Below are 15,578 nucleotides of genomic sequence, written 5' to 3' on the forward strand. Positions count from 1 at the left end.
AACCATATCTGAGTTTTGGGTTTTTTTCCCAGATTTTAACCTGTATTATGTGATTTGACAAATAGATTCAACAAGTATTGTTATTTAACTTCTAAGCCTGGAGCTTCTGCTTCTTTACAGATGGGTTTACAATCTTGTAAGAACAGAGCTAAGAATGCTGTTGGATAGATTATGACTATGCAGCAATATCAGTAATATCCTCAGTAATAAAGGAGGGAATAGTGTCACTTGATGTATCAGTACTTACAGAATAAAGTATTTGAAAATACTTAGTCTTACAGCAGTCTTTCCAATTCCAGACCAAGGCCCAGGAAAGATTCAGTCCTATGTTTTCATGACAGATTTTAATTTTTTGTATCATTTAATGACTGTCTCTTTATACAAAGTTCTGGTAGGACCCTGTGTGCCAAGACATGAGTGTCACTACTGATTATAGCAGACCTCATTGTCTTTCCTATTTCATGTCATCTGGGGATTAGGAAGTTATCAGCTCTTTATTTATGGGAATTGTTTTTGCCTCATGTTAAGATGTATATTGTTATGTGAATAAGCAGCATGTAAATGGATAGATAATAAACACTGCTGAGAATGTTTGCATAGGTATTGTCAAAAGGGTTTCATCCAAGTACTGTTAGTCAGTATTTTTTCCTTCCTTTTTATAGGCCTATGTCCTGTAGAACTTTTCCAATTTCTTCACAGATTTTTATAGTTTAGCATATTTTGCTCACATATTCAAATACAAAAAGATACTTGCATAAGAATGGGCCCTTGCTGATAATAAGCATGTTAAAAAAATCAATTTAATCCCTGGGACTGAAGAATTTGTTTACTTCTGAGGGCTCCTGATTTCTATATTCCACTGATGACTATATATATATATATATATATATATATATATATATATATCTGTACTTCTGATGACTATATTCCACCTAGTGCATGTTGGGGTAACATCTTGCTTATCCAGCACAGGAGTATTTGGCCAGGTTCCACTTGGTCCTTGTCACAGACACTCAGGTAAAAAGGATAAGGATCGCCATAGACACTTGATTTCTATGCTTCTCATGCTCTCGCAATGGACATATTCCTCCTTAATTACTCACAGTCCCTCTTGGCCAAAAGCAAAACGCTTTTTGAGACACTCCTTTGGTGGAGGGAAAAACTAGATTTTGATTCCTATGTATAGTTTTGGAGACTGTAGGAAACTGTAACTGTAGAAAACCCTATTTTAAAATCATAAGTATCTAATATAGTAGCATAATTTCTGAGATTATTCTCTTGATATTGAAATAGATATTCAAAATTGTTAATCTGTATATACTAGAAATATTTAAGTCAATGTAATAAATGTGCTTCCTCTTTAGTTAGCAGAATTAAAACATTACAAGAAGACATTAATTTAGGCTCATACAATTCCAAATGGAAGAACATTTTTGGGGTATGGACATAAAAGCAAATGGTGTTCATAGAGGAGCAAAAGGCATGCAAAGGCGATTAACTTCAGATAGGCACCTAATTGTTCAGATGCATTTGTGAGGTTTGCCAAAGTAATTGTATAACAAGTAAAAACCTTGTGAGATCACATGCTTTTACTAGGATTAGATCTACCTAGATAACATCTTTAAGCAGTCAGGGGAGCAGGTATGCATGATACATTTATCTTTGTATTTCAGAATTTCCAGAGCAACACTATTCTTGACTTCAGAGGGAGCATCCACTTCTGAATAGAAACATATTACCATCTTTTTAAAAATTGCCGTAACTGACTCTCATGTCCTTAGCAGGGATGTCATGTTTAGGAAAACAACGATTCCCTCAGGACTGGTTTCTCATTCAGTACTTCAAAAAATTGTGTATCTCAAGGGAGCTCCTAAAGGCACCATCAACTCTCTGCATTTCCTTTTAGTCTCATTTGTTTTGATATTATGAATCCTACAACTCCCTTACATATCATGTAAGGCTGCTGAAATATATGCTTTTGCTGCAACTGAGATGTGAAGGAAGAGATCCTTGTTTAGGGATTGCTACTGCCCCTTGTTTAGATGTCCCAGCCATTTTATTGCACACTTTACATCCAGATTTTTCTGTTTATCTGGCAGTTCATTATTTAAGGCCAGCTTGTCAAAATAGGTTAAATATTCTTTGGGAAACATGGTCATATCTTTGAGACCAAAAATATTTTTAATATAGAAAGATTGGCTTGATAAGAGAAACAAGATAAACTTGCATTCCCTAAAATACTTTTCTGCTTTTTCATGTATATTTCTAAGAGTATCAGTACACAGATGACAAACTTCATGGAAATAAAGTCCTGGAAAAGCCACAGAGAGACACCAGCAAAGCAGTGAAAATGATTGCTAATGATTTGTTCTAACTACTTGACCTTGTGACATCTCCCCCAGATATATGACCAAGATGGGACACTGCAGCACTTTATTGATGGTGGAGAACCCAGTAAGTCAAGCTGGATGAGGTACATCCGATGTGCCAGGCACTGTGGGGAGCAGAACTTAACAGTGGTTCAGTACAGGTAAAGTGATTTTTGATTCACCCAGTGACACAGAATGAAAATGTTTTATCAGACTGTGACCATCAGGAGAACTGCTGCCTTTGATTGCAAAGACAGTATCAGAGATTTGGAGGCTGTACTCACATGGGGCAGCACACATGGGGTGAAGCTCCAGGGAGCAAGGGCAGCCCTGTGTCACTTGTGACCACCCCACCACACTGAGCTCTCTGCGCTTTTTCAAACAGTCTTATCCAAGGCAAGCCAACACAAGCAGTCCTCCACCCTTAATAGAGATGCGTGTGATAGGGGAGGGAGAAAAGTGGCACCCAGAGGCATCCTGAGGGTCAGTCACAAGCTGTGTATACACCTCGAACTTTTTTGTTCAGTGCACCTGCTAGCCAAGATTGCCAGAGCTTGTACCTCTCATGCTGCTGGCTAGAGAAAGTCAATATGTGAAGAAAAATGTAAAGAAATTATGGCACATTTTACTTTGTACTTGCAAATAAGTCCAGAAAACCCAGACAACACATTACATAAATACATGATCTCAGCTATAAACAAACCTTTTGCCTTAGAATCAGAAGCGACTTCTTGGCCTTATTAAATGTGGTAGGAAGCACATCAAAGAATGCCCCAGGCTTGCCAGTTGCAGTGAGCAATGATTTTTGCTGGTTGCTTTAGAGAGCAGAGTTTCTTTTATTTGGGAAAAATCTTAAACTTATTTAAACTACCTTTAAAATGAAAAATAAAACATACAAAAGCAAGCTAAAATGAAATATATAAAGTTTGATTATCTCATAGGGATCCAATTTAACAATGGTAAAATTGTTCAATTGCGTTTTCAACTTTTTTATTCTCTGGCCAATTGACTAAAAAATGCTGCAGTTAAAAGGTAACAATCCTATTTATACATTATGAATCTTTTATTATATACTTAAGTATCTGCTATCTATAGCTAAAATACCATAACATTTTAAAGAAACACACTGGATAATGAATAAAGATTGTTGTGATGAAAGAGTATTTTTGTAGGTGTCTTGTGGACTGTTTCTCTATGTGGTGATGTGTGCGTGCATGTATATATATAAAAATAAGAAAAAATATATGCATACATATATATATATATGACAAAACTAAATTAAAAGTGAACATGAGAAAGTCATTACACATCTGTCAATATTAAGTGGATTTTACAACTCTCCTTTCATGATGGAGTTTTTACTTAGAGTTCCCTCTGTTGATCTGTTTTCGATTACTTCAGATCTTTATAAAATGAACTACAAAAACACAATTTAAAAAACTGGCATCCATCACCAGTGACTGCATCCAAGTGTAAGAAAATAGAAAAGTTGGACACTGAAAAAGCAGCCTAATTTTTATTGTACATGGACGTCCTCCTCACAGAAAGTCAGCTGGTTTAAATTCATTCTGTTATGATTTGTAATATCTAAATGGAATTTTCTTCAAAGTGCTCTTGATTGATTGACCCTTAGCTGAACGTTTTGTTTTTATTTTGAGGCTGACAATAATGTTTGTTGGCATGTGTTCTGCTTCAACTGCGTTGGGACGCCATGAAGCTATCTTTATGAGTCATCCAACCACAATACTAAATACATGTCAGCAAAGGAAATATTATCTGAAAAGGGAAAAATCCCTTTGATGTATTTCAGCATGCAGAGATTTCTGCGAGTTTTGGAAGCTCTGCACACTTGTAAGGGACGGTGTACACTTACACTTTTTTTCCTTGCCTACTCCAAGCCCCACAGACCACCCATTGCTCAAAAACAGTTCTGCTCTTTCAGCGGCAAAGTGTGTCATTTGGTTTTAGCACATTCATTTGCTGGGCTGCAGTGTTTATGTTAAGGGAAGCCAAACTGAGAGATGAAATGTTACAAGGGTGAAGTACAAAGTAGACTCAATTTTTCTCAAGTTAAGAGATGCTGGTAATTTATAGCATAGCTCCGATTTTCATTTTTATGTAACAGTGGAAAGAATTAACTAAATGCAAAGCTCTGGGAAGAAAGAGAGAGAGATAAAGAGGAGGAGAAGGAGGGAAGATGAAGGGAACACACAAAGGGGAGAGTTTTTTTCAGATATTCATAGAAGTCTCAGAAAACCGTTCTGCTTAGCTAGCAGTGCCCTCCTGAGACAGGGTGGCAGTAAGTGAGGAAAATAACAAGATAAATGAAATTTTTGCAGCTGCTAGTAAAATATTGAGAATCTGCACTTTTTTATTGATCTTTATGATCCTGTTGCCAAGAGCCACTTTGCGGTGACAAAATATGTTGACAAGTGCATATCTCACTGCCATGAAAAATGTGGTAGAAGATTCTCCTTATGTCTGCAGTGTTATACAAGGAACAAATTGCATTGCTACAGCCAATTCTTCATAGAAAGTCTAAATTTAAGGCCTACCAACCCTAAACACTTTTATCTTGAACTTCAGAATAATGTTTGTAGCAATTCTTCACTCAGAAAACTGGTTGAGGCCTAACTTTTTTTTGTTCTAAAGATATTTTTCTGCCTTACATAAGCAGTTATAAAAGATGGTCATTTCTTAGTACTTTGACTATATCACTTTGGTATGTAATCCTTCAGCAACAGTGGACTGTTCTTCTTGTATATATTGAATTTCTATCCATCTCAGAGGAGTGTGTTTTACTGTTCCACATGAAGCATGAGGGAAAAGCCACTGCAAACTGATAGAATTTGTCTTTTATCTTACACCTGATTCTAATCTAGCACAGTTTTTGCTGCCATGTTAATGTCTTAACTGCAGAAGTATCACTCTGAAGCTATTTACATCAGTGCAAGACCAGGATAAGGCTCTTGTTTTTATGCTAAAGACATTAGGATTTTTCCCTCCCCTCTGCTCCCACTTCAGTGGTCTAGAAATATGCAGTCTTCTCTCACAGGAACAATGAGATACACACTTATAGTAACAATGATTTATAAAAACTAAATCATTGGCACTGTTCTCAGGTTCCATGTAGCAGAATATTTTGGCGCTGCGTGATCCCAATTTTTAAAATTTCCTTTAAGTCAAAGTCTGTTTTTCTCAACAACCCAAGATGTCTCTTTTGATGGTATATTACTTCCATGAAAGGTCACTTTACACTGTCTCAAAGGTCTTGCTAAATGTATTTATTAATTCAATTTCTCTTCACAAAATAAATGTTATCTACCTTAAAATATGTTAATTTTATCTTAGATGGCAAATGCAAAGCTGTTTAAATGGCTGTACTTTCTGGTCTGTATACACCATTCAGATGGTTATACTGTATAAGCAAAAGTGCCATTCTAAAATCCCCCTGAAACAGACATTGCAGGAAAATACCTGTATTTTTATAGTATCTTGGTCCTTCTGAACCCTTAATTAATCTAATATTAATATATGCTAGGTACAACTTGTCTGTAATGTTGTTAGCTTGTGCTACAGGAGAAAAGTCCTCCTCTAATGACGGATTTGGTTTTAAAACAATCAGTAGGTTATTCATTTAGTTATCTGTAGAAATGCTTCCAAAACAATGAATTTCTATTGTAATACCATGTACTATAAGATGACAATGCTCTATTCCTAAATTATACCATGTTTTTTTTTCTTGATTAGGTCAAATATATTCTACCGGGCTTGTATAGATATCCCCAGGGGCACTGAGCTGTTAGTGTGGTACAATGACAGCTACACTTCTTTCTTTGGAATCCCTCTTCAGTGCATTGCACAAGATGAAAACTGTAAGTTTTTTCTTGCATTTCTATCTATGTAAGCCATAATTCCTCTTTCATGCCCAATCACATACATCATAGAGTATTTTGAGAGGGGGCTCTGTCCCTGAAACTTCAACACCTGTCTGGATGGAGCTTTGAGCAATCTGTTTCTCATGGCAGGGGAGATAGAACTAGATGGTCTTTAATGGCCCTTTCAACTAAAACAATTCTATGATTCTCTGATTCTATAGCATTTAATGAAAGTTGCAGTATATTTAAAGTGAGGTGCTACATTTACACTACGCAAAAATATGGCATGGTTAGAATCACTGTTCTGTTTAAGTGATTAATTAATCTATTGCAAACAAGTTTGTTTGGTTCTCTCCATTGTTACTAGACCTATCACAAAACACTATCTTGCCAAAAACAGCTATGCATTGTAAGCCCATAGGACCTCTGTTGGTGATTCTTTTTTCTATTACCTCGCGCATGTTGAGAAAAGCTGTGGCTGATTAAAGATATTAGATCCTTGTGGTTAAAAATAAAAACCTATTTTTAATAATACTAGCTGAATGTAAGGACCCCGAAATGACAATAAATCTCTATTCCATCCTGACTATCCCTATTTTCATCCATTCTTTTACCTGCTCTCAGCATTTTATTTCTAGTTTGCTAGGGATCCTCACAAAACTAAAAATAGTTACTTATAACACAGACACAATCTAGTGCTGGATACCTTTGTCTGTAATAGGAATGGGTGATCCAGGCACATCCCTCAGTTTTACTGCTTGTGTGTGAGACTTGATTAGAGCTTGCATCCATTTTGGCAACTATATGTATCTATATAGTGGAAGAAAACAATAATGGACCCGTTGACTTAGGTCTAAAGTAACTCTGTGACTTCCTACTCTTAGAAAATTATGTATAAAGTCTGTGTTTTTGGTCCTGTATTTGGACACCTAAACAGCATGAGCTGCTAGGAGGAACAAGTGTCTTGTAGCAAGTTAAATACTGAATCATGCAGCAATTAAACAGCAAGATAGCAGGGATTAAACTGTCAAAAAAAACCCATCCTTTCCCATCTTGAGTTTTCAAGTCTGTTGAGCTTGAGAAAAGTTTAAAAGAAATTTAGTTACTGGCAGAAATACTTGCTGATGAAAGCCATGCTCTGCAGTACAATATAGAAATAGTATTTTTTTCTTCCGGAAACTGAAGACTACAAAAATTTTATTTGAAAAGAAAATCATTATGGCTAATATCTATAAATATTGTGTCTTGGTATTTCTCTGTGAGACAAACCAGAATTTCATCTGTAGAGACATTGCCATGAGTAGATGAAATTAATCTCTGACCATGGAGTCAGCTGCAGACTGTTATAGGACTTCAGTCACACCTAAACTGCCAGAATGCACCTTCTGCTTATCTTCTACTCAGGAGTATTGTCAGGAGCACAAGTTCTGCCTATATTCCTTAGGTCTTTAGTAGCCTGGTCTCCTTGCTTCTGTGGACTTTTATGAGCACAATTTAAAGAAAAGAAAAGAAAAAGCTGATCTCCTTCTTCTCAGGATATTGAGGCAAAATGATAGTACACAAATTGCTTCTTGTACTGAAGAGACTTAGAACATATAGTCTGTGTCTGGAAAGTTGTGACAGAGAGCTCCATGGATGTAAACCTATTTAGAAATTATGTTCTCAGATAGTACAAAAAAGAATAGATTAGGAAGGACCTCAACTGACATAAATTAAATATCTTGTAATAATATAATACTGGAATAATTATGAGTGATCAGAGATATTAGAACATAACTCTAAAGCAACTGGCATGATTTAAAATATAACCAAATATTAAGTTGTGGTTGTTTTGGGGGTGGGTTTTTTTTGTTTGTTTGCTTTTGGGTTTTTTGTTTGGTTTTGGTTTTTTTGAACATTAAATAATCTTGGCTGATTCCAGCTTACAACTGAAATTTAATTTTCATGTTTGCTCTTAGAAATCTATCATCATGACTTACCGATACAGAGTCGTAGTTTCTAATAATCAGTTTAATACATTATGTACCTGTTTGTAGTGTGTGACAGTAACTAAATTTGTGTACAGAGACTTATATGTATACAACATAATTAATATAAAAATTTCCATTAAAATATTAGCTCATGGGTCTAAGTGTGCCAAAATTAGAAAGCATTAGGAGTTACTTAGTCCAGGTGGCCTAAATTATGTTTATTTTGTGGTGCAAGCTTTTGTCAGCTGACTATTTTTCCACAGGACCCTTGCCTTATTCACTTAAAGATCTACATGTTTCTCAAGGTGTGAGGCAGCTGTTCAATTTCTTCTACTTGCTTGAGCTCCTGCCTTTCATATCACAAAACATTCAAATTCAGCACGAAATCGCTTCTTTGTGAATAGCATATTACATTTGTCACTGAAATATCTGAGTGCCTCATAAGCCTTAGTTAATTGATAATCATAAGACTAGAAACAATTTTCATGTGACTTTAAAACATTTTTCTGCCTGTTTTGTAGGTGGAAACTGATGCATGAATATCTCTCTGCCTGTACTTTGCAGTGTTTCATGATGACCTACCTGTTATTAACCTCAGGCATAAGATACATGATGAAGGCCCTGGCTTCTTACTGCATTGGCAGTGTGACTATCTATGAGAGATAACAGTATAATATCCTTAGAGGCCACCCTTTTGTAGGATAAGGGAACTATTGCTGCAATAGCTACTTAAGCCCTGTTGTATCTCAAGGAACATCCCAGCAGGGATTTTTTTCTCCATGCTCTCAAAATTCATGCTTCTCTGTGATATAGCAGTCAGACATGCTGACTGCAACATGCAGAGTCAGGATATCACAAGTGGTGCAGCTTTTTCTTTCAGATGACAATTCCACAGTGTAATAAAAGTATATCACAGACAGGCTTCTCTGGGTCCTTTCAGTCTTAGACACTCCCTTGCATGAATTTTATTTCAGTGTCACAAAATCAGCACCATTCATTCAGATCACTGTCTCATTCAATCACTTCTTTTCTTTTTTTTTTTCCTTTTTTTCTTTTGTACATTGCTAAAATAAAATTGTTTCATTGTAGTGTCAAGAAAATGCATGTTGATTTTTTTTGGTGTCTCCCAAAATTCTATTAGTTTTAAAAGGCATAAAAAGAATCTTATTTACTTTTCTTGTTTTCTCCCAGTGAATGTCCCTTCGACTGTAATGGAGGCCATGTCCAGACAAGACACCCTACAGCCATTTAATAAAAGTAGCAAACTATCCCCTGCCACTCCACAGCGATCTGTAGTATTTCCACAGACTCCATGTAGCAGAAATTTTTCTCTCCTGGATAAGTCTGGGTCCATCGAGTCAGGATTTAACCAGATCAGTGTCAAAAACCAACGAGTTCTTGCAAGCCCAACTTCAACAAGCCAACTAAATTCTGAGTTCAGTGACTGGCATCTTTGGAAATGTGGGCAATGCTTTAAGACTTTCACCCAACGGATCCTCTTACAGATGCATGTGTGTACGCAGAACCCTGACAGGTAAAGCCCAGGCTCTCTTTATTTCTGTATCTACTGATAGCCAGATCCTGTGTTTTCTTCTTTTATCAAGCTGTTATAATTTTCAAAACCAAACCATTATTATGAGAAACCTGTATGACATAACTAATCTGCAGATACATGAAATAAGCTGATTAAAAACTATTGCTTGCCTTTACCATTTGTAAAAACATTCAGTCCCTAAATGTGCAGATAAAAGGAAATAGCTAAGGATATAATCTTGTTTTTAGAATGGTTTGGTACATCTGATGGAGGCAACAAAATAGAATAAAAATTTATGAATATCATAGATGGAAAAAATGAGGTCAAGATGATTAAAAGTCTCTCTCTCTTCCAAAGACAATCTAACTTGCTGCTCAGTGGCTGTCACAGTTATTTCAGGGTTCACCTATAGTGTGCAATGTGTATGAACTTAATTAAGTACTAAGAGGTAATGAATTGGAATTTTTTGCTTAGTACTATTTTCTTCATAGCATGCAAACCCATAAATCGTACAAAGCTGTCAAAAGGAAATACCTACTCCACCAGTGATGTGGAGGAAAACAGATGCCACTTATTCAATAAACTAATATCCACACAGAAGAAAAATGTTGACTAGATACCTCAGAGTCAAAGCTGGTTTGAAAGTTTGTCAATACAGAATTTTATGGCTGTGAACTGAGGATGAAATTTAGCTGAACAAGTGAATTAAAATTTCAGGTACTCTGACTGGTGGCACAGTAAATATAATGGAACCATTATTTATGAATCAAAGCTGGTTTATTTGACAGTTTTGATAGCTGGCAGGACAAAAGACAAAAGTCAAATTAATTAAATAAAAAAGGCTGCCCATATTTTGTCTCTTCTTCAGCTGTGCAGATTTGAGCAGAGCACCTGAATCCCTGAAAGGTTGTTCTAAAAGCAGCATTTAATTGTGAATTAGAGTTAAAAAAACACTAGCAAAAAAGTAGTGAAGACTGAGTCTGTGCATGTTTTTGTGTGCATGTCTATGTCTCCTTGTGTTCTTTGTGTACTATCTACGTGTACACGTATGCTTGTGTGATTCTATGGGTATGAGGAGAATAAGACAAGTAGATTCCAAGCTAATATTAATAAAAATTAAAGAACTGATAATATTGTGAATGTGAACAAGTCCTTTCAACACTTTTCTGGATTTTATGCTTGCCTCAGCAGAAGCAAATGCCTTGATAAGGAAGCTGTAGGACAAAAATGGTAATTTAGGTGTCATAATGTAGAATATTGGTCCTGAAAGGTCTGCTGTTCTACATACCATGGACTTTTGTGTTTCTGGTATTAAAGAACCCTAAGAATACTGTAAAACATAAAACAGTGCATCCTGGAAGAGTCTAGAGACTGGAAAAAGCATGTTAAGAGGCCCTCCACATACTTATTCAGTGATTCATCTAATCAGGTGTGGCACCTAGCTTTCATCCTTTGCTTGAACCAGTGTCTTTCTTTGTGAAGAAGGAAGTTGCAGATAATAGCTAATGCAAAAAGGGTGCCTCTTAATATTTTTCACTCTAAGCAAGAGCTAAATATTTATTTTGTCAGAGAAAGGAAATGAGGACAGGTCTTTTACCATTAGATCTTTCATTGTGGAGGTGAGAGATTATTTTTTTTAAATTAATTTTATTTCTTTTAAATTTATTTCCTCCTAAGCAGCTTGAGTCAAATATTGTCTGAAACACAGACTGGATTTCTGGTCTTCACTCTTAAAAATGAACATTCTTATTAGTAGGGTGCTGATTCATGGTGTCTTACCTCTCAGAGGCTCCTCTGCCTACCCAGCCAGCAGTTTCCTCAGGAAAGTCTCGAGCTCAGAATACCCTAGGACATAGTAGGAAATCATCTTGCTATGCTTAAGGTTATTGCAATTCATTCCATGCTTAAAATTACCATAAATAACTTCCTTAGTATCTGGGTTATCATATCCTTGCTTTGAAACCGTTATAGTTTGAGCTTACATCATAGGAAACCTTTTGTTGTTTAGTGGGTACCAGTTATTTAGTGATACAGTGTCTAGAAAAAGTGACCTTTGGTGAAATGTTAAGCATGTCACGGACTAAGTAGATTCCAACCTAATATTAATAAAAATTAAAGAATTGATAATATTGTGAATGTGAACAAGCCCTTTCAATATTTTTCTGGATTTTATGTTTTGATTTTTATCCTTATGATTAGTGAAAGAATACCTGCCTGCAGCCCAAAGTACTGGATGGAGCTCTCTGGTTTTTATTTGCTCAATGAAAATCTGCAGCACTGCTCCAGCTCCTCATTTATTATCAGCAATTTGTGAGCACAACAGTCACTACATATTTGATATTACTGAAACAGCATGTCGTGTCATCTCTAGGAAATAGACTTTAGTATATCTGTTCTGACTTAGTATTTGTTTTGCAACAGCACTGTGCAGGGAAAACACCTTTGCATCTATACAGGAGTCAAATTAATGGTCTGAAATACAAGAAAAGCAGGCTACTTGAAGCTTGAGAAATCCAAACAAAGATAATGCAACAACTGAGATTAAGGAAACATCTAAATGACAGCAGACATAAATAGGCCATAATATACATAATTCCATGAAGTAGCAAGGAATAAATGATCCTATTTATCAGGCAGATCACTTAATAAATAAAAATAATGTTAAACATTATGAATCCCAAAGAGGAGAAATTGTTAAAATCATCTGCTGTTCTTTTTGTTATATTTCAAGATTAAGATTTTAATATAAAATCTCTTTTAATTGGTTTATTTATATACTTCTCCATTTCCGCAAAAAAAATTAGCTTGTTACATTTTTTAGAGCTTCTCTTTGAAATTAACAGTAATTGGGGTTGAAGTGTGTGTGGGAGGTGGAAATTTGATTTCTTTCTTTCTTTCTTTCTTTCTTTCTTTCTTTCTTTCTTTCTTTCTTTCTTTTGTTGGGGGAGTTATTTATTTTTTAATTTTTTTTCATTATTATTATTTTCTCCCTTCTGCAGCAGAAATTCCCGACAATCCTCTTTGGAAGGCTCAGAAAGGTGGTAACTGAAATTCCATTACAATGAAAAATTTTTATTTTGTTTTTTTTAACAGTAACTACTTTTCTGATAATGACACAGTCTTTTTTAATGACATCACTCTTCCATGTCACTTTGATCACCAGATTCAGGATACATTAGTGTTTAGGGAAGGCAGAAGGCTTCAAGAGTTCTGTGTGGCATATTTTCATGTGCAACCTGTACATCTGTATGATTTATATTCTCATTGATTGCCAGGTAGTCAAGTTGAGAATCTGAGGGAAAGCACTAGATTATAGACATGATCTGGCACTCACAATTCTTCTTTACTCAAAAGATATTGTACTCACACTTTGCAATATCACCTCAATATAAAATAGTAAGCATGTTTTGCTTTGTTTTTCTTTATAGGAAGTTAAGTTACCAATTTAATAGATGTTTTCCTCCTATATCATGGCTTAGTCCATTTTGTGTTTACATTTTCTTTATAGGTTCTGTGTCTTTACCGTGGTGCTCCTCCCAAGTCCACAAATTGATTTGAACTTCTCCAAAACAGACTTCTAAGAAATATGTGCTTTGAGCATGAGTTATCTATTTCTGTTTATTGAGTATTGCTCAGTTAAAGTAAACTTAATGATGAATTTAATGCTGGCTCTTGCATAATCTTCTCATAAAGGTTTGCAAATGACCAGCACTCAGAGCTAATAACAATAACAGGTTTACAGAGCAGCAACTCTCCCTGACAGCCTCAGAAGCTTGCAGATGCTCCAAGTGTGCTGGCTTTCTCCTTTGGCTAATTTCTTCACAAGCATTTGTAACAGATGATCGCAAAACTCACAGCAGGTCCAGCACTGCCATCCCTGCCTGCTGCATGGTGCCTGAGGTGCTTGGGAGAAAAGCTGTGCTGCCTAAGGGGAACACCAACAAGTAGGGAATGTGGAGTCCAGAGGCAGTGAAGGTAGCCACCCATGGCTCTGCTAATGCTAGGGATGTTTCTGTGTGCAAGTTATCCATATCCTGAGGTGTCACTTTGTTCTCCAGCCTTAATTTGACTTGCTAGAAGAATGTATTCCTCAAAAATACCTTCATTTGAGAACAACTGCGACCTAACTCCTTTGACTCCAGCTGTTCTCTTAAAGCTGTGCATTGTATAAAGGCCAAATCCTGAAAGCTGGTGCTGGCCCCCCTTCAACCTGCCCTGCTTGTAGCGTTTCTTGCAGAGGCTGTGGCATGGCAGCCTTCACCCTATAACAATGAGAAATGCTGTACTGGGTTCAAGGGAGACCTGTGTCCCACTGTTTGAGACCATGAGATCAATCACCTTTTTGAAGCCCAGGAGCAAAGATGAAGTCAGGCAAAACCACCCAGATGCCTGCATGGATGAATGGAGAGCTCCTGGATGAATTCAAAGACAAAAAGAAAGCCACCAGAGGATGCAAGCACAGACAGGTAGCCTGAGAGATATACAGAAAGATTGTCTAAGCAGTCAGGAATCCCTCTGGGAAAGCTAAAGCCCTTATAGGATTAAATGTGGGAAGGGACATCACAGACAACAAAAACTTCTGTTGTTATATTAGTGATAAAAGGAATACCAGGGAAAATGTGGGACTCTCTAAAAGGATGCAGGAGGCCTAGTGACCTAGGACATGGAGAAGTCTGAGCTAGTCAATAACTTTACTGGCAAATGTTCCAGTCATATCACCTATGCAACAGAAGGCAAAGGCAGGGACTGGGAGAATGAAGAACTGCCAGCTGCAGAAAAGACTGAAGACCATCTAAAGAACTTGATGGTGTGCAAGCCCCTGCAGCCTGGTGAGAAGTATGTGCATATCCTGAGAGAAGAGGTGGATGAAGTGGCAAAGACACTATCTGTCATATTCAAGAGGTCATAGCAGTCTAGTGAAGCTCTGCTGATTCAAAAAGGGGTAACATAACCTCCACTGTTAAAAAGAAAGACCTGGAGAACTACAGGGCAGTCAGTATCACCTTGGAACTCAGCAAGAGCCTGGAGAAAATCTCCCTGGCAACTAGGTAAAGGCACATGGAAAATAGCGTGGTGACTGATGACAGCCAACAAAATTTTACTAAGGGCAAATCATGCCTGACAAATTTGGTAGCCTTCTATGAGTGCTGTAGAAGAGTTGGTGAATAAGGAATAGAGACTGAGGTCATCTACCTGTACCTGTTCAAAGTGTTTGCACATATCAGCCATGTCTCTGAAGTGAAGAGACATGGATAATGTCTCTCAATGGATAAGGAATTGGCAGGAAAGTTTCTCTCAAAAGAGTTGTGGTCAATGGCTCAGTCTCCAAGTGGATATCAGGGATATTCCTTAGGGGCTGCTATTTGTCAGTGTTTGTTGGTGAGAGGGACATTGAGATCAAGTGCACCCTCAGCGAGTGACCTCAGCCTGATAACACCAGGCTGGTGACATGCTGGAAGGAAGGGATACCATCCGGAGTGACCTTGGCAGGTTGGAAAGGCCGGACATCATGAAGTCCAACAAGAACAAGTGAAAAGTCTTAAGTGTGGTTCGGGTCAATCCCAAGCACAGATACAGGCTGGGTAGAGAATGGACTGAGAACATTCCTGATCAGAAGGACTTGGAGATGTTGGGGGATGAGAAGTTGGACATGAGCCAGATGTGCACTCACAACCCAGAAAGCCAAACATGTCCTGGGCTGGGTCAAAAGCAGCATAGGCAGGAAGTTATTCTCCCCCTCTATTCAAATCTTGTGAAACCCATCTGGAGCACTGCATCCAGCTCTAGGGATTCCAACATTAGAAGGATGTGGATCTCCTAGAGAGAG

At 37.1% G+C, this 15,578-nt stretch overlaps 1 protein-coding gene across 4 annotated transcripts in view; it reads left to right on the top strand.

The window, feature by feature from the left end:
• Nucleotides 1-15,578, top strand: part of PRDM6 (PR/SET domain 6) — a 105,637-nt gene that overhangs the window by 47,260 nt on the left and 42,799 nt on the right. For all 4 annotated transcript variants that reach the window (XR_014951193.1, XM_021546214.3, XM_085566464.1 and 1 more), the window contains exons 4-6: nt 2,403-2,530; nt 6,120-6,244; nt 9,409-9,751. Coding sequence is in view for 3 of the 4 variants with exons in the window: in XM_021546214.3 (XP_021401889.1) it covers nt 2,403-2,530; nt 6,120-6,244; nt 9,409-9,751 (596 nt within the window). In the remaining variant the exon portion in view is untranslated. The remainder of the gene's footprint in view (nt 1-2,402; nt 2,531-6,119; nt 6,245-9,408; nt 9,752-15,578) is intronic.

This window comes from Lonchura striata, chromosome Z, assembly GCF_050655825.1.
Source record: "Lonchura striata isolate lonStrDom1 chromosome Z, ASM5065582v1, whole genome shotgun sequence".
NCBI classification, from domain to species: Eukaryota; Metazoa; Chordata; class Aves; order Passeriformes; family Estrildidae; genus Lonchura; species Lonchura striata.